Source organism: Pangasianodon hypophthalmus, chromosome 29, assembly GCF_027358585.1.
Source record: "Pangasianodon hypophthalmus isolate fPanHyp1 chromosome 29, fPanHyp1.pri, whole genome shotgun sequence".
Lineage (NCBI taxonomy): Eukaryota > Metazoa > Chordata > Actinopteri > Siluriformes > Pangasiidae > Pangasianodon > Pangasianodon hypophthalmus.
Window position 1 is genome coordinate 14070846 of NC_069738.1, and position 19766 is coordinate 14090611.

General features: G+C 38.8%; 1 protein-coding gene across 1 annotated transcript in view; it reads right to left on the reverse strand.

Moving 5' to 3' along the window:
• Positions 1-289: 289 nt before the first annotated feature.
• chrna11 (cholinergic receptor, nicotinic, alpha 11) overlaps positions 290-19766 on the reverse strand; it is a 38473-nt gene continuing 18996 nt past the window's right edge. Inside the window, exons 6-10 of the mRNA XM_034301491.2 lie at positions 16686-16853; positions 13168-13362; positions 7957-8043; positions 7101-7210; positions 290-4923 (exon numbers count right to left, since the gene is read on the reverse strand). Coding sequence (XP_034157382.1) covers positions 4177-4923; positions 7101-7210; positions 7957-8043; positions 13168-13362; positions 16686-16853 — 1307 coding nt within the window. The 3' untranslated portion in view covers positions 290-4176. The remainder of the gene's footprint in view (positions 4924-7100; positions 7211-7956; positions 8044-13167; positions 13363-16685; positions 16854-19766) is intronic.

A 19766-nucleotide genomic window follows, 5' to 3' on the forward strand; every position in this document is an offset into this window, starting at 1 on the left:
CTGGCTCAAAGAAGCACAGGCCACTTTTTTTCAGTGCCAAAACTTCAGTGCATTTTGAGTCTCAGGCATAATTATGTACTGAGATACTTGCAAAGACTGCAAAAGTATTGAAATCATAATCACCCGGGTGGCTGGGGCTTGTTATTAAGATGCCTTACATCTTACAGCTGCTGTACAGCCAGCTACACTGTGGCTAATGCTTAGGAGGACAAAAAAAGAGATTTAAAGAGCAAGTAAAGACTTTACTAAGGTTGTACCAGATTAAGTCAGAGAACCTGGAGAATGCTGCTGCTAATCGTGACTTCTAGCAACAGTGGTGCCTTGATGGGACACGCAAGTTTGAGGAGAACAGCCAGAAGAATGATGTTGCTACCATTACCACTTATGTATGCTCCACCTTGTGGTTCCACAAATAGAGAAAGAATGTGTGTGTGTCTCTATGTGAGAGAGAGAGAGCGAGACAGAGAGAGAGAGAATGAATGTTAACTATTGTTGACCACGAAGATTACATTGGGTATAAAAGAAATTTCACTGTAAGTGGCAGAGAAGCAAGGCCCATCTGATAATCATCCAGGTAAATCCCACAAAATCAGACTTGAATTATGCACATGGAATGAGTTGCAGGTATGGCAGAGGGAGTGAGAGATTAATGATTTTGTCATCAATTGACCTTCATCCAGTCTTTGTACTTGTCAGATGAGAAGAGAGAATACTAAATTCATTCATTCATTCATTCATTCATCTTCAGTAACCACTTTATCCTGGTCAGGGTCACAGAGGATCCGGAGCCCATCCCAGGGACACTGGGTGCAAGGCAGAAGAATTTACACCAGATGGGACGCCAGTATTCACAGGGCACCATACACACGTACACATTCACACACTCCAGAATACTAAAGAGTACGTCCACAAAGAGCACAGACATGATCCTGAACATTTCTTGACATCTTCTCTGGAGTCTGAACACCATCTGAGTCTGTGTTGTTGGGAAAAATTTACTCTCTTCCAAACGATGGCTGCTACTGCACTTCTGCTGAATCAGTTGTTTGATTATCCTGCACAGCTAACTAATTAATACAGTCTACTTCTTGGCCATCTGTGCCATGCTTAATTTTTTCTTATCATAAATGTTGTTTGATTGCTTCTGTAAGTAATTCCAGTTAACTGCCCAATTTTGGTGTTGTTATTTATGATGTAGTTCTGGTGCTCTAACTCTTCTCCATGCCAAACCTGTTGGATCCCTAGCTAAAAATAATTGTCATTCTGCAAAGCATCTGGTTTCTGGGTGCATGTTTCAGAGCTGTCATCACTCTAGTCATAGTTATATGGAAGTTACTGGACAAGCCAGCTAAAATTAGCTATAAAATGGACTGTGCTAAATTTTTGTCCATCTTACCATTAATGTTTTCTGATGTAATTGGGTGGTACAGGTCTTTCAACATCAAACACAGGCAATCTACTTGTAGTCAGTCAGACTCCAGCCTGATTGCCTCCACAACCCATTCCTTAGCAACCTCCAATTTGCCCTTTCAGTGCTGATGTCCTTTCCTGTGTGTGTTCTGATGCTCCATAGATTATAGGTCTTTTAATGTAAATGGTGAGCTATAAATCTTCTGTAACCTAATTCAGTAGACACATACAGTAAAAGGCAAGTCCGCAAACTTGGCTTATTGACCATTTATGTCCCATCTGCTCAGATGACAATATCTGTTTGTGCTCACTGTAATATGGAAACTTGCACTACCTTCCTAGTGCCATTTCCTGCTACCAATCTTGCTCTTTCTAGCATCCCCATAAATGTTTAGATGTTTTGTGGGAGTGAACACTTTGCTCACTGTTTCCTGTTGGATTTTGGTTAAATGGAAACAGTTCAAAAACAAGTCTAAAACAACAGGTGCTTCAATGACACATGATGGTTGAATGACTGTCAGTGGCCTTTATTCATCAGAGCTGTGTAGCAATAGGAGTAGATTTGAGAGTGCTGTACAAACTGCTCAATGTCTTATTTATGAAAATACTTTGAAATGAATGTTAATCAACTGTTAAAATGTGAAAGCTATGGGTTTCTGAGAATGAAGTCTTAATATTTTAAGAAAGACAAAGAAAAAACGTCAGAATAAAGAACAGTTTAGTGTCGTTTCACCAAATGAAATAAAAGGAAATTCATTGCTGTGTGCGGAAAAGGAGATATCTCAAGTAAACTCTCATTCCTTTATCACAATCAGATCCTAACACTGATATCCTTCTACTTTGGCATTCTACATTCTCTAAATGTAATATTCTTACGCTGTTACAATTTATTTTTCTCAAAACATTTTATATCTCCATTTTTTTTCAAAGCCTCAAATTAACATCAAAGGAGTGTGACAGAGGAAAAATTATTTACTTGAATTACTTATTAGCCAAGAGATTTATTATTATTATTATTATTATTAATAATAATAATAATAATAATAATAATATATAGATATGATGATGTAATCTAATGATTTAATCATGATCATGAATAATAAAATGCTATAAATCATGGTTGTTAAAATCATGTTAAAAATTCTCAAATTGTGGTAAACTCATAATATCATAATATCTTTGATGAATAAGTGCCACTGAATGTTTGAGAAATGTGTAAAATATAACCACCAGTAAATGATAATCGAAAGTTTAAAAAGTGTATGCGTAGGAACTTCAAGGAAACAAAAGGAAATGGTAGAAAATATCCTAACTTAAAATATTAAAACAATGTTCAGCCTGGCTGTATTAATGTGTTAGAGAAAATCCCTACTTCTTAAAACACACTGCTTTCAGCCATACAACAGCTACAGTGCATGCTGGATCCTGGATTTGGTCCAGCATTGGGGCCACTGCCGTTCTGCAGTTACTGAATAGACAGTATGGTCTCATGGTGTCTTCTTTAAAAAGTCAAACTGCATGAAATATTCCTAATGTTTAAGAAGAGGGTAATGGGTGGGAGTAGTGGTTGTAGCGTCTCTTACGCTTCATTCTTATGAAATTAAACTAAATTAGTTTTGCTTGTTACAATTCTTATTAATTGTGGGGGTGGACTTGAATATTCTGCAAGTGTTTTTGTTTTTTTTCTTTCGACCACCATCTGTCATCAGTGATGTTGGGGAATAAAATGTCTGGAAGATTGTAAAAGTGTCGTCAGTGCCTGTGTGCCATTTCTCAGTGTGTTTCAAGGGAATCATTCCAGTGTCCCATCTCTTTGTCTCAGAGCTATCAATCTTTCTTTATTTATGCATTATGTAAGTCTAGTCTGTTATTTTGTTTCCTTTGAATGAAGTTGCATCTTTGTGCTGTGTTTCAAGATGTGAGATGCTCTATTTTACATCTCTCCCACAACAGGATTCCAGCTCTGCCAGGAACATGTTTTGTTTCTACTTCTCTCTCTCACTTTTTCCCCTATCACTGTTTTGATTTCCTACACTGTTCACTTCGCATCTCACCTCACCTCGCATGTTCATCTCTCATTCCTCTTTCTTCTTTGACTCTTGCTGTCTTTCGTTGCCTTTGTCCTCCCATCCACTCTTCCCTCATTGATGATTTACTATCTCCATCGATCTGTATCTTGGTATGTTTAAAGAGCATTCTGCTCCTAACATCTGTATTCATCTATTACCCGTTACTCTATTGTATTTTGCTGCAGAAAGTAAAAAGGCTTCCCACTCCTCTGTGTGCTATCAAAAGGAAATAGGGAAAAGAAACCCTTATCCTCATTTTGTTCTCTATTAAAGATTTCTCAAATTTTCTGTTTTTAGTCAATACCACCCACACAACTCCATAGACATCCTGAGCCTCTCCTCCCCCCTCTCTTTTGTTGCTCACTGTTACCAGCTCCATTTTTGTTTCATTCAGTACAACACACAAACATGCACATTCTCAAAATATATTTTGACACTTCACAGTGATCTTGTACTGTCCTATGATGACAAGACCATGTTACATCCTTCTGAATGAGATTTTAGTTCCAATTCTCTCTCCCTCTCTTTGAGGTTAATGTTTGGCCAGATACTATTGCCACAAATAGGTCAATTTGTCAGTTCTGTCCATATGTCTGTCTCTTGTTGAATACACTTTATGTTTCCCACAATCTGAGATATTTCCTGGTTACAGACAGACTTTTCTGCATCTACACGTTGTGCATTCATTTGTGTCTCATCAAATGAAATCCTTGGAAACAGCTTCGACAAAGTTGGGTGCTGACATGAGGATGGAGATGGTGCAGATGATGTTAAAGACACTGAAGGCCACAAGGCAGAGACGGTCGATGACAGCCCCTGCAAACTTCCACTGCTCTGTTACACTGTCGCTTTCGTCCTGGGCTCTGAAACGCTCAGCAATGTAACGCACTTCATCCAGGATAGCCTGCAGCTGTGGGTCTCCTCCGCTGCCACTGGCTGCTGAGCATGAACAGCCGCCAGCACCACCCGAGACCGTACTGGGGCATCCAGGGGCATCCAGGTTTGGCGTTGGTGGAGGGGGCGGGCTGCTGAAATGTGAGGGCAAGTGGGGAGGTGGGCTGGAAGACCCCGGTCGAGTGACACCACCTGATATGCTGTTCCTGTTGGCCGAGTCGGCCAATAGTGGAGGCGGCGAGGCTTCGTCCAAGCTTGGGAAGCCAGTGTAGAGCAGGTTGCCATTGTTGTTAGCACTGTTACCCTGTGAAGGCAGGTGGTTGACATGGCCTGCTGCTTGCAAGAGGCTCTGGGGGTGGAGTGGGTGTAACGTGGTAGGCACATGGTGGTGTTGGTGATGGTCAACCGTGTTGGGAAGGCTGCCAGTATGGGAGCCTGAAGAGCAACGGCGTAGATGGGGAGCACATGGAGGACGCTCAGGGTCTTCACACTCACCAGGGCGCTTCATGCGCAAAAACCAGGCCACCCACTGGAGCAGAACCAGCTGGACCTTAAAAAGGGAAGAGATGAAGAGACAACCAATAGGGGAAGAAAAAGCAATTGCAGATAAATATTGAATATTTATACACATTGATACACCTTTTCATCTTGGACCCAAGTGATTGGGATACTAGCAATCCAAATGATGAAAAATGATAATAAAATGTTGAAAGATATTATGTTTATTTAAAAATGTGTAACCTCAGGCAGAACTAATGAGTACTTTCTTTTCAACACATACTGACTCGCTAAGCTCTCCACTGCTCCAACATACATGAACAGTATCCCTACTAAAGTAGGTTTCTTGTTCAAAATCTGTGAAATTTTATCATTAAAAACTCTACACTTATAAAGATAAATGTGTATTCCCATCCCAAAACAGAGGTTCAAATAAAAAATCATTTTTTGAAAGCTCTGAGAAGCTTACTAAAGCTACCAAAAGTGTCTTTTTCCAGATGTGAGTGATAATTGCCCGACTTTTCCAATTTTCACTTGAAGAACAGAACTTGAATCATGAAGGACTTCTACTATGTTTGGTTTTGTTACTTCAGGCTTTTCCTTTCAAAATAAGTGGCAATAGTATAAGGAGATTACTTATTGCATTACATAAACGAAGAGTAGATTAAATGACATTTTACCTCAAATCTAAAGGGTTAAAAATGCTGTAAAGGCTAGTTCAAGTCCAGGCCATCATGAGTATCACAAAGATTTAGTATAATTTCAGTGCAAAAAGTTGAATTGTAAAAATTTTGGATTTACTACCATAATTCTGGCCAGGGAAAGGCATAAACCATAATGATATATTTAGCTAAGAAGGTCTTGCTGTGCCCAGTAGAGAAAAATGCTGGCTTAGGAGACATATTATAGGAGCCTATCTAAAATAATTCTGTACCCATGTTGAAATGTAAGTGTGCGGTATGTAAGTATGTTGCGATGTTTTAATGCATTATTTAATGTGCAATAACCTCAACATATGTCAACATTCTTACAATTATGGGGACATACAGTATACTGACCATAAAAATCTTATCACATTTAAACACGTTTAATCACCATAACTGTCCAAGGGATCTTATTTCTCTTTGTTATCGTACAATAATCTCTTTGCACAATGACCGATTTATAAAGCCAGTCCTGATATAAAGTTTGTGACCCAAATAGAGACAACAGGAACAGACAGCACAGCAGCTGATATTGTATCTGTGAGAGAGCTGCACGATCATTCAGTACAGTACTTTTCTACCCATAAGCATCTTTAATTATTGATGACTGGCATAAAATTACATGATATGTATAATAATATTCAGTTTAAATGCAACTGCTCCAAAACACAGCCAGTCAAAAATGGACTAAAATAATTTCAACACTGATTTGATTAATTGCTGAGCTTGTCATTAGCCCACACAAATAGTGAATAATGAAGAAATAGCGTTGAGCCAATATGAAACGTCCTTTGTAAACAGGCTATGTGTCCGTGAATAATAATAGACATTTTCTCCAGTGTTGTTTATTACAGTGTAAATCTCAGCATACTGCTTGACCTCACTCAGTACTGGTGGATTTGGTAGTGTAAATTAGCCAGATTAGAATAAAACATCCAACAACTTGCTATTATAAAAATCTAGAAAAATCTATAAAACTCTAATTCCACTAGATGTTGGAGCGTGGCTGTGGGGATTTGTGTTCATTCAGCTACAAGAGCATTAGTGAGATCAAGCGCTGATGTTGGGATGTCGAGGAGGTCTGGGGTGCAGTCGGTGTTCCAGTTCATCCCAAAGGTGTTCAGTGGGGTTGAGGTCAGGGCTCTGTGTAGGACACTCGAGTTCTTCCACTCCAACCTTCACACACCATGTCTTCATGGAGCTCGCTTTGTGCACAGGGGCATTGTCATGCTGGAACAGGTTTGAGCCTCTTAGTTCCAGTGAAGGGAAATTGTAATGCTAAAGCACACAAAGACATTCTATACAATTGTGTGCTTTCAACTTTGTGGCAACAGTTTGAGGAAGAACCACATATGGGTGTGATGGTCAGAAACGTTTGGCAATATAGCGTATATGTTATTTGTGGTTTGGGTAACTTACTGACAATTGTCAATATGACAGGAAGAAAAAATCAGATTTCCAAGTGTGTGTGTGTGTGTGTGTGTGTGTGTGTGTGTGGTTGTGGGTACAGATAAGATAGATTTACCCATTTAGGCATATTTCCCCCATTTGGATCATGGTGATGATATTGTAGCACAACCACAGTCGCTATGACTGACATCCCAACGATGATCATTATACTAGCAAAGTACTGCCCTAAGAGACAAGACAGAGAGAGAGAGCTTTAATATGTGATTTATATTCTTCATGATAAAATTACTTCTTACCATAAAAAAAGCGCATCAATAATTTACCTAAAATAAGACATGAAAAAAATGCAATACAGAGAAAAGTGAATGATCACTGTACATGGTAGAGTAATAAATAATAAACAAGCAGTTAGAGAAAGAGAAGGAGTGACAGAGAGCAAAAAAGAGACCAGGATGAGTTATCCAGCCATTCATGATTCAACACATATAGTCCAGCCAATAGGCACTATATATATACTGTACATATATCTCTGCAGATCATGACTTAGCACTTTTCAGGGGCCCATAAATGAAAAGGAAGGTGATTTAGGGCCTTTATTTCACCATCTCTGTGCTCTGTTTTTTTCTTTTCCTACCATCCCTAGTTAGAACACTTGATTCCTATTCAAAATGTATTCACCCAATTACATGAGTAAAGATAAGCAAATGGTCTGATCATTAAACCAACACCAGAGGATTTCACTGTTGTTTCTAAAAGAACTGCCAGTGGTACATTCTGACACAACACTACCACCTACATTTATAAGCACATAATACAGGAAAACCTTCCTGTGGTGTGAACTCTAAATGAGGACGAAATGAATGAGTCACATACTAGGTAAGGGGACCAAAATGTTCATGGAAAGCACACACACACACACAACAACACACAAAATGTGTATGAATAGAGGACTTTTATGCCCACATACTTACCTATGAGTGGAATGGAGTCAGAAGTGGCAGGCATAATTTCTGCCACCAGTAACATGAAGACTGTTAGTGATAGCAGAACTGTAATACCTGTGAAAAATAGATGTGAAAAATGATAAATTATGTCAATTGTATTCAGCAAATTCTGCTGAAGCAAAAATGAACTCCTGTTGGGGGAAGCATCTCCTGTTATAAACTAATGCATCTAATGAGGTGTCACTTTAATCCTTATGTCCTGTTTGTGTCAAAAATAAATACCTTAAATGAAGGAGACTTCTTTTCTTTAATGATTGATATGAAGTTGATATACAATGTACTAGATATTTTAAATTCACTGTAAATATAGGAGAACTGTACATACATTGCTAAGTAGAGACCAGGAGATGAGGATAAAAACTGAGCTGAGCAAAACTCCCCAACTGGATGTGTCTGTATGGTTCACATACCACTAGATTCAACTAAAAAGGAATTACACCAGGCCATTTGTCTTCCCCAATCCCACTTTATTCCTGTTCACCCTCCCTCACTCTGCTATTCATCTCTTCCACTCCATCTTGCGCCCATCAATAACCCTCCTTGCATCCATCTACATTTCTCACTAAATCTCCTTAAATCTTCTTTTATTTGCTTTTGTAATATTTTCTTAAATTCAAATTTCAAAAGTGCACTTCTGGCATACCACGTACCAGATATTAAAAAAAACAACTGTCACAACCACCGGTGTTCACTGCAATCAATAAACATGATGGATGAGCCTTTAAGAAACTGCTATTAATAAATGAACTCTGAAAAAATGGAGGAACATCAATAACTGTCCAGTTTCAGCCACTGGAAAATATAAAATTCTACACGTAAAGGGAAAACATGAGCAAACCTTTTTCACAAATGCAAAGCAAAATGAACAAACACTCGTTCAACACGAAACCAACCTGAGTAGGACTCCTACAGAAGAAAAACTCACCTGAGGATCTCAGTTCACAGACATTCTGAGCTTGAGAGGTGCTTCTATAAAGTACTGTTTAAAGTGTCTGAACACTTATTTATATGAGAGATTTTAGTTTTTGATTTTTTTTATACATTTCTAAAAGCATGTTTTTGCTTTGTTGTTATCAATTATTGTGATATGTGAGGAAAAGTATTGCAACAGAAAAGTATTCCAATTAAAGTTGTTGTTCCTCTTTCAGCTGCTCCCGTTAGGGGTCACCACAGCAGATTACTTGTCCATGTATTTGATTTGGCACAGTTTTTACACCAGATGCCCTTCTAAACACAACCCTCCCCAATTTTATTTGGGCTTTGGACCGGCACTGAGAGTGCACTGTTGCACACAAGCCCAGTGGCTGGGGTCAGTTCCCTGACCAAGAATCAAACCCGGGCTGCAGCGGTGAGAGCGCTGTGGCCTGAACACTGGTCCTCCAGGGACCTCAGATTGTCAGTTAAAGTAAATTAAAGTAAATAGTACTTTTGCTATATATCTGGTTGTATATCCCTTGCTTGCAATAACTGCATCAAGCTGACAACCTACTGATGTCACCAAACTGTTGCATTCTTCTTTTGTGATGTTTTTCCAGGCTTGTAGCACAGCTTTTTTTCTGATGATTATTGTGGGTTTTTTTCCCTTCAGTCTCCTCTGAAATGCTGCTCAATTGGGTTATGGTCTGGTGATTGACTTGGCCAGTCTAAAACCTTCCACTTTTTCCCATGATGAGGTTCTTTGTTGTGTTGGCAGTGTGTTTTGGGTCTTGATGAAAAATGGGTGGGTTCAAACAAATGGTGCCATGGTCTATGATGTTTAACGCATCTAGATAATATCAGGAATTGAAAGCTGAATTTCTGATTTATCATCTCATAATTTTTCTGATCTCAAACCCAAATGTCTTCAGTGTATAGCAAAAACAAAGAACTGACCTTGCTGTTCCAATGTTTTCTGAGGGGACTGCATATATATATACACTGATCAGCCATAACATTAAAACCACTGACAGGTGAAGTGAATAACATTGATTATCTCTTTACAACATTGATAATCTCATGGCACTTGTCAAGGGGTTTGATATATTAGGCAGCAAGTGAATAGTCAGTTCTCAAAGTTGATGTGTTGGAAGCAAGAAAAATGGGCAAGCTTAAGGATCTGACATGGGCCAAAACGTGATGGCTAAAAGACTGCGTCAGAGCATCTCCAAAATGGCAGGTCTTGTGGGTTTTTCCTGGTATGCAGTGGTCAGTACCTACCAAAAGTGGTCCACAGTGAACCGGCGACAGGATCATGACCGCCCAAGGCTCACTGAGGCTTGTGACGAGCAAAGGCTAGCCTGTCTGGTCTGATCCCAAAGAAGAGCTACCGTAGCACAAATTGCTGAAAAACTTAATGATGTCTCTGATAGAAAGGTGTCAGAAAACACAGTGCTTCGCAGCTTGTTGTGTATGGGACTCCGTAGCCGCAGACCAGTCAGAGTGCCCATGCTGACCCTTGTCTATCCCTGAAAATGCCTACAGTGGGCACGTGAGCATCAGAACTGGACCATGGAGCTATGGAAGAAGGTGGCCTGGTTTGATGAATCACATTTTCTTTTACATCATGTGGACGGCCGGGTGCGTGTGCGTCGCTTACCTGGGGAAGAGATGGCACCAGGATGCTCTATGGGAAGAAGGCAAGCCGGGGGAGGAAGTGTGATGCTCTGGGCAATGTTCTGCTGGGAAACCTCGGGTCCTGGCATTCATGTGGATGTTACTTTGACATGTACCACCTACCTAAACATTGTTGCAGACAAAGTACACCCCTTCATGGCAACAGTATTCCCTAATGGCCTCTTTCAGCAGGATAATGCGACCTGCCACCCTGCAAAAATTGTTCAGGAATGGTTTGAGGAACATGACAAAGAGTTCAAGGTATTGGCTTTGCCTCCAAATTCGAGCATCTGTGGGACATACTGGACAAAGTCCAATCCATATATCCAAAGGCCGTACCTTGTAACTTAAAGGACTTAAAGGATCTGCTGCTAATGTCTTGGTGCCAGATACCACAGCACACCTTCAGAGGTCTTGTGGAGTCCATGCCTCGACGGGTCAGAGCTGTTTTGGTGACACAAGGGGGACCTACACAATATTAGGCAGGTGATTTTAATGCTATGGCTGATCAGTATATATATATATATATTAGTCTCAGGTACAATTTGTGCAGTTTTATAACAAAAATAGCTGTTTTTTTTTTTTTGTTTTACTGAGTATCTTGCAGAAATAGCCATAGTTCTTCTGGAGACTTTGACTGTCGCACTCGCTTCTTATTTCTCCAGCAAAACCTAACAGTCTTCATTATGTTTTTTGTCCGAAAAGTGCTTTTTTGCATAATATGCTGCTTTCTTTACTGACATACAAACATTTTTCTGTAATTTTCTTTAATTTTGTGCTGGAAAACTAATGTTTGGAATCTAAACTGTTTTTGTACTGACTTAATAATAAAAAAAATAATAATAATAAATAAATAAATAATTTTAAAAAGGGGGTGCCAAAGACTTTTGCTAAGACTGGTAGTATAGTCAAAGCACAGTTCATTAGTCACATTGCCAATGCAAGAACATCAGGAATGGGGACAAATAATAAACACTGGGACAAATAATACACAGAGAAAAAGGCCAACAATATATCTATTTGAGGTACTCTCTGGATTTATGGACAACCTGCTGTCAGACATAGCTCAGCTGAATCAATGATTGTAGAAATGAAGCCATGTCATTTAAAAGAGCCCTCCTCATAGTTCAGACTGGTCTTCCTTCCCTTTCTTCATCCATGGAGCATGAGGATGCTATGTCTATGCCTGCATCTGGGAGATTTATTTTCTTCTCCAAGCTGATAGTGAACTGACAATTAAACTGCAGTCTTCAACTCCACCTTCAGCAGCATCCAGTAACTATTCTTGGTAAGTATTTACTAGCTCACATGTGCCACTGGAAGACTCTAGCCATGACAGTCACCCTCAAAATGGCAGTGGCCTGAGTAGGACAGGATAGTGGTGTGGAGCTCAGAGCACCAAGGGCACTCTCACACAGCGCTGGCTGTGAAGTATTCACTGTATCACAATGCAAAGATTTCATCAAAAGTTATAAAGGAGGTTTTGGATCGACTGCTACACTGCCCCCAGGCTCCAAGAGTGCAAGCTTTAGCTAACATGGCAATTCACAAGAAGATTGACCTGGCCCACATGTGGCACCCACAAAATGTCTGTCGGCCTTGTTCAAGCCCTAAACAGTGTTACACCCTCAGGCCCTATTCACCTCATAGGATAGACCCTAAACAAAGCCCCCACCATGGAGCCTATCCATGAAGGGCAGGTGCTGTTGGAGGGATGCATTATAGTTCTGTCATCAGCCCCCAAGAGTCTCAGGGCTCACTGCCTAGTAAATGTCAGACCCCAAGAAAATTGCGACTCTGGCCCAAGAAGTCCATTTACTCTTGGACAGAGGCATGATTGAAAAGGAATATTCAACAGATTCCCAATTCGAAATGGCTGAACTGCTTCCTAAAAGACCTTCTCTTTCATATACTAAAGCTACAGATATATTTTTTGCCTTGCAGACTGGTTCACATCAGTGGACCTGCAAGATGCATATTTCCATCATCCCATTGCCTCAGCACACAGATGCTTTTGAGATTTGCCTTCAAATTTTTGAGCACCTTTCAAGTCCTCATGAAGTAGTGGCATCTGTTAACCAGGTTATTCTGGCAGTTATGAGTGGTGAAATAGAACACTACCTACATATGCCCTGTAATACTGAACCAGCAACAATCCGGCAGGAACTCAGAGGGAAGGCTCCTGGGAAAGGTTTTGCCAGTTCTGATATCTGATTTCAGGCTTCTTTGTCCACTTCTTTTGTAAAACATTGGTTTTGTAAAGCATTTGGTTTTGCTTTCAGTGATGTGCAAAAAAAATTCTGTGTAAATAAAAAAAGAAAAAGAAATTTTGATCGATTTCATCTTGGGGCAAGCAGTAAAGTAAAGATGCTGGAGAAAGGCCAAAATTATAATGTATTGTCCTTTTGTAAAGCTTTTGTGTAAACAAGAATAACACCATATGGGAGACTTGGAGGCATTTGTTCTACAAAGTGAAACTCCTCACTTTAAATGATATAGCACAGCATAGCCTAAAACAAACTGTGCAAAAAAGAATTATAAAAACTCAAAAACTCCCATCTCTTCTCTCTTACTCTGTCTCATTACCCAGTGAGATCTTCTCTCCAGAGTCGGCAGGCAGCACAAAGATCAGTAGGGTCATGGAGGAGAGCAGTACGCAGGGAATGAGGAGGTTCAGGGCGTAGTAGAGTGTTCGTCTGCGGATGGTTACCACAAATGTCACGTCTGGGTATGGCTCCTTACAGCAGTCATAGAAAACCTCATTCCTTGTGCCAGGCACACCTGAGCATATTAAGAGGCAGAGGAATGAAGTGGAAAAGATGAATGAATTATCAATATCATTTAATTCCTAACGAATGAGAGCTTATAATTAAAAAAATTACAGAAAGACAGAAAAATCTTCTACTGTTAAATCTTCTACTAAAAAGTTCTACTGAAACCTAGATCAATAGCTTTGTATGATGAAAGAAGCTCTGTTTGCTTCCAGTGCAGTAGTCTGCATTTCTAGAGATCTGCACTACTGTTTCTCAACAAAATGTCTTCAGTTCTATGGCTCTTTCTCAGACTTATCAACCTAACCCACCATTGAGTTTCAACTACTCCCATATCTTCAACAACTGATAAGTTCTCATCTCATCTCTCCTGCTGTCCAAAAACATGCCAGGAGATGACTGGCTACTCTAAATTGCCCCTAGGTGTCAATGCGTGTGTGTGTGTGTGTGTGTGTGCGTGTGTGTGCATAATGCCCTGCAACAGACTGACATCCCATCCAGGGTGTATTCCCACTCTGCACCCAGTGTTCCTGGGAAAGACTCTAGATCCACAGCAACCCTGGATAAAGCACTTACTGAAGATGGATAATTGGGCATCAGAAAGGAGGAGCAATGATCGAATTTTCATGTTTAGTAATGGACAAAATATTAGTAGATGAGAAAAGAGGCAGATGTGTCCAGTATTTGATGAAAATTAAATTGAGAAGTTTAATTTAGATCTACTTTCACTTAGTCACTTAATTCAGTTAAACATAACGTAAGTAGCAGCTGGCAGATCAGATAGAGATTGGATGAATGTAATGGGGATGAGTCAGATTGACTTACAAAGTCAGTCTTTATTTTAGTGCCTCAGATAAGATCTCAAAGGGACTGCTTTAATCAGGCATCAGTCCTGATTTATTTGTGCTTACTGCAGCAGAAATGACAAACACATATATATATATATATATATATATATATATATATATATATATATATATATATATATATATATATATATATACACAGTACTGCGCAAAAGTCTTGGCACCCTATTTTTTTAGTACAAACTTTGTTATAGATTTTTATTTTCTGACTTCTACATTATTGATTCAGTACAAAAACATTTTAGATTCCAAACATTAGTTTTCCAGCACAAAATGAAATGTTACAGAAAAATGTTTGTATGTCAGTAAAGAAAGCAGCAGGTTACATAAGAGACACTTTTCAGACAAAAAAAAAACGTAATGAAGGCTGCTGGGTTTCGCTGCAGAAATAAGAAGCGAGTCGACAGTCAAAGTCTCCAGAAGAACTGTGGCTGCTTCTGCAAGATGCTCAGTAACACTTCCAGCTCATTTCCTTATAAAACTGCACACACTGCACCTGAGACTACTATTTTTTTTTTTTAAGTGAAGGATCGTCACACCAAACATTGAATTTATTTCATTTATTACTCTTTACTACTCTTTATAGTATTTCTTTAATGTAGAAACATTTAATTTAATTATTTTTGAAGGCATCTTTGCTCTACAGCATTTCTTTGCATGTGCCTAAGACTTTTGCACAGTACTGTATACATATATATATATATATATATATATATATATATATATATATATATATATATATATATACACATACATACATATGTATGTATGTATATATGCAACAATTACCAAAATGAAACCATTTCTTTCCTGGCATGACCTAGAAAAATTATTCATGCTTTTATTATATCTGTCTGGATTAATCATTAATGCTGTGTATGTTGGGATCAGCCAGTCATCTCTTCATCTCTTGCACAACTAAAACTAGTTCAAAAACCTGCAGTTCAGTTTCTTTCGGCTGCAAAGCAGAGGAATCATATTAGCCTGGTTTTAGCTTCTCTTCATTGGCTTTCAGTTGATCTCAGGATTCAGCGTAAGGTTTTATTGCTTGATTTTAAAGCCTTAAATAGACTGCCCTACTCTTATATTGTGGACATGTGCTTTGTACACACACTGCTGCTAAACTCTTCAGGTCCTCCTCTCAGTTACTGCTGACTGTTCCTTGATCTCGACTAAGACAGAAAGGTCCTTGTTCTTTTGCAGCCACTCTGGAGGCTCTAGAGCAGTCTACCATACACCTCAAACATGCTTCATCTGTATCCCTTTTTAAAACAAACCCCAAAACATACTTTTTTCCCAAAATCTTTAGGAATGATTGAATGCATATTGTATTCTTATATTGTGTTTGTGTGTGTATGATTTGTGGGTCTGCATATGGTATTGTCTAAAGCAGAGGAGAGTGCTTTTTAGTGGGAAATGGCATGCAAACATTAATTCATTCCTCTTCAGTAATCTCTTTATCCTGGTCAGGCTCGTGGTGCAGAGTGGGTGCACATTTTGGATGGGACACCAGTCCATCACAGGGCACCATGCACATGTACATTCACACACTTATTTAGACATAATGGCAATTAATCATAACCAATCTACCTATTGTTTTTGGCAGCTGGGAGGAAACCCAAGGAACCCCATGCGAACACGAGGAGAACATGCACAGAAAGTCTGTACAGACAGTAACCTGAGCTCAGGATAGAACTGGGAACCCTGGAGCTGTGACGCAGCAACGCTACCTGCTGCACCAATGTGCTGCCCACAAACATATTTATCATCTCATCTTATTTGCAAATGCTGTCAAAATGCTCAGTATGTTATTGACTCTACCAGCTTATGAAAATAATTTTCCTCAAAGCCTTGAATAGTTATTGATGCAACTGGGAGCTCAGTTTTTAATCACTGCAACAAAGGATTTAATTCACCTGTGATACTACAGAACTACAGTATAAGCCAAGAGCATAGAACTAAAAGATTCTCTGTTAGTGAACTTGAGTAAGCATTCACAGAACCATGACACTATTTCAGCAATTCCAGGCATCAGCTTTAGTCTCAAATTCCATCAGTCATTAGTTATACAAAGACAGATTGTGCTGTAAAACATCGTCAAGCGAGACCGACTGGTTGTGCAGACTGTGCATCCTGGAAGCAAGGCGTGATTGCAGTATATTGCTGATCCTGTTATTTCTCTAGGAAGTCTAGGAAGCTATAACCTGAAAAAAAAATACTACATCGCCATGTAAATCAGAAAGTCTATCATTCATTTTTGTCCAGGTTCAATAGCTTAATAAAGTAAGGGCTTCTTAAATAAGTCATGACAATCACTTTCCATTCAAGTAACTGAGCAAACTTGGATTTAAGATTGAGACATCAAATCTGTTTAGTGATTTTTACTGCTAGAATGAATCTCAGCGTCTGATTCCAGGGGGAATTATATTGTATGTAGCAATAATGACCATATTTCATCTCCACTCACCCACTAGGTCCCACTCTCCATTGGGCATGTAGCCAGAAATATCAGCCTCACTCATCTGAAGGTCCAGGAGCCACCCGTCAAATGTCCATGAGCCAAATTTCAACTCACACTTCTGGATGTCGAAAGGAAACCAGCGAACATCCACATTACACGTGCTCATGAAGATACCTAAAGATTGTTTAGGTGAGCAGAGATATGCATGTTATCATTTATACCGATATCATTTATATTATAAGTTTGTGTCAGGTTCAGTGCATCCTATAATGGGAATGTACAAACAAGACTGAAGCGGTACACTGATGTGAACTTGACTCCCTATTCATGAATAATATTTTGTCCTTTTTTCCATTTTGATACATCATATATAATCTGTGCAAGAAAAAAAACAAGAAAGGCAAAGAAAGCAGGCAATATCCTATCTAGCTTTTAGTCTCATAGTAGCCAAAGTTTGTTGGAGTTGTACAATTCTTAAAATAACTGTTATAAACAAAACTGTTTATTAACACTGTTTTTCTTAAACACTTTCCTAAGACCTTTGTTAATTTATTTTCCTCCAAGTGAATTTAAGTTTCCTTCAAGATGTTCTGTTCCATTAACTGAAATATGCAGATCCAGAGTAAATATAAATAAAACGGCAGCTCAAATGCTTTAACACATTTCCTTCAACTATACAAACATATGCAAATCTTCATGCATTTTGTTAGAAAAATGAAAAACTGGCAGCTGTCAACACCTTCCAAATCAAACATTCAAAAAAATATAAAACACTTGTCATTCTTTTACAATATGGACTAAAATGTTACTGACATTTTCTAAAATGTTACTGACTCAAAATATGGACTAAAATGTTACTGACTCAAAAATACACTTTCCTTAATGAATGGATGAATCCTACATGCAAACCATGGTTGATGAGATTGTTAATTATTTAACTAACAAATGAAATTCAACTCAAACTAACCAAAGAATAGTGTCTGTGTTCAGGTGTTTGTGCCCAAATGACAGGATTCTATTAAAAGATAGAATGAAAAAAGCTGCTGAACCAATACCTACAACAGGTTTATTACTTTGCTAGTCAGTAAACAGAAAAGAACTTCAATAAAAATCCTTTTCTTTCTCCTTTCCTCCATCCTTCTTCAATCGGCATCTCAGGCCTCTTTAGTCACTGTTTATATTTATGCGTGCTCATGTCTGGTCGTCCTGTTTGGAAGCCCACTGGCTGAACCATGGCAAATTTTAATACAATTATGCACATAGAATTATACAGAAATACAATTTAATTTTATCTTATACAGTAAATTACTCTATATGGCCAAAAGTATGTAGACACCTGACCATCACACCCATATGTGGTTCTTCTCTAAACTGTTGCCACAAAGTTGGAACACACACTTGTATAGAATGTCTCTGTGTGCTGTAGCATTACAGTTTCCCTTCACTGGAACTAAGAGGCCCAAACCTGTTCCAGCATGACAATGCCCCTGTGCACAAAGCGAGCTCCATGAAGACATGGTGTGTGAAGGTTGGAGTGGAAGAACTGGAGTGTCCTGCACAGAGCCCTGACCTCAACCCCACTGAACACCTTTGGGATGAACTGGAACACCGACTGAACCCCAGACCTCCTCGACATCCCAACATCAGCGCCTGACCTCACTAATGCTCTTGTAGCTGAATGAACACAAATCCCCACAGCCACGCTCCAACATCTAGTGGAAAGCTTCCCAGAAGAATGGCTTCTGTTATATGTGCAAAGGGAGGACTGACTCCATGTTAATGCCCATGGTTTTGGAATGGGTTGTTCAACAAGAGCATGTAGGTGTGATGGTCAGGTGTCCACAAATTTCTGGCCATATAGTGTATTTTTAGTTTTCTGTGAATAAATAGCAGATAAATGCATTGTATTTTATAAGACTGGACTACTGATGGCTCGTTACATTAAATTATCTGTAGGGAATTACATTTTGCCTTTATTTTTCTCATTCATTAGAGAACAAAACTGAAGTGTATATAAAAGCTCTTGTTCTGATGAGGCCAGTGCTCTTTCAGCAATTTCCAAACAAATGCATTTTTCTGACTTACTATTTCCAAAATATAGAATGAGACATCATGATATTTGTTCCCATAACTGGAGCACTGTATGAAGTGTATTGCAATTCCATAAACATATGTGTGTGTGTGTGTGTGTGTGTGGAGATATATATATATATATATATGGAATTTGTAATGAGTGATTGATGAGTGGAGAGATGGAGAGATGTTTATTCTGCCAGGCCCTGATGGAGTTGGGTGCTGGCCAGTGATCAATGTCCAAAGTGCAAAGTGTTTGGGATCTGAGCATCTTCAAACAAGTAGGGGAGAGCACTCTTTTAAATATATTTTAAAACGTTTTTTGGTTTGAATTATATAATTAAACTGAGTTACAATCATACATTTTCACTGAAACTGAATGTTATACTACCCTTTTTATTTTTGTTTGTTTTCATTTTTTTATTATATCAATGTAAGCACAATTACTATAGTTAGTATATGATTACTGTGATTTAACTATAATTCTATGATTAAAATAGGGATACTGCATTCATGTGTTTGTTTTGATTGCAATTCATTCTGAAGGGTGAATATTAATATGTGAGTCTTTTCTGTCTCAGTGCTGTAACCTTTCTAAACAGTCTGAGACCCTCTGAAGCGATTTGATATACAATTGCAGCGTGACAATTTTAATGCATGCCATGATTTCTCACAAACTTGAAAACAGAATTAGCATGCAGGTTTAATTTTTTTTTTTTATGTATATGGCAGAATTTTTTTTTTACAAATATCTCCATCCATGTGTGCAAAAATCCCACTGTTTTCTTCCCTTCAGATGGAAAAGGAGAGGCAATGAACTTGTATAAGCATGTAATGAAGTCTTAGTTGCATGTGTGCATTTAAAGAAGACAAGTGTGTTGGACAAATTGTGCAATTATGCCAGCTCTCTCATATTTACGGAGTCTTGTCATAACTGCAAAATACTGCCATGCATGAAGCTCACAGGCTATGTGAATACTGCTGACTATTTTTAATCCTTCCTGCATGGTCACA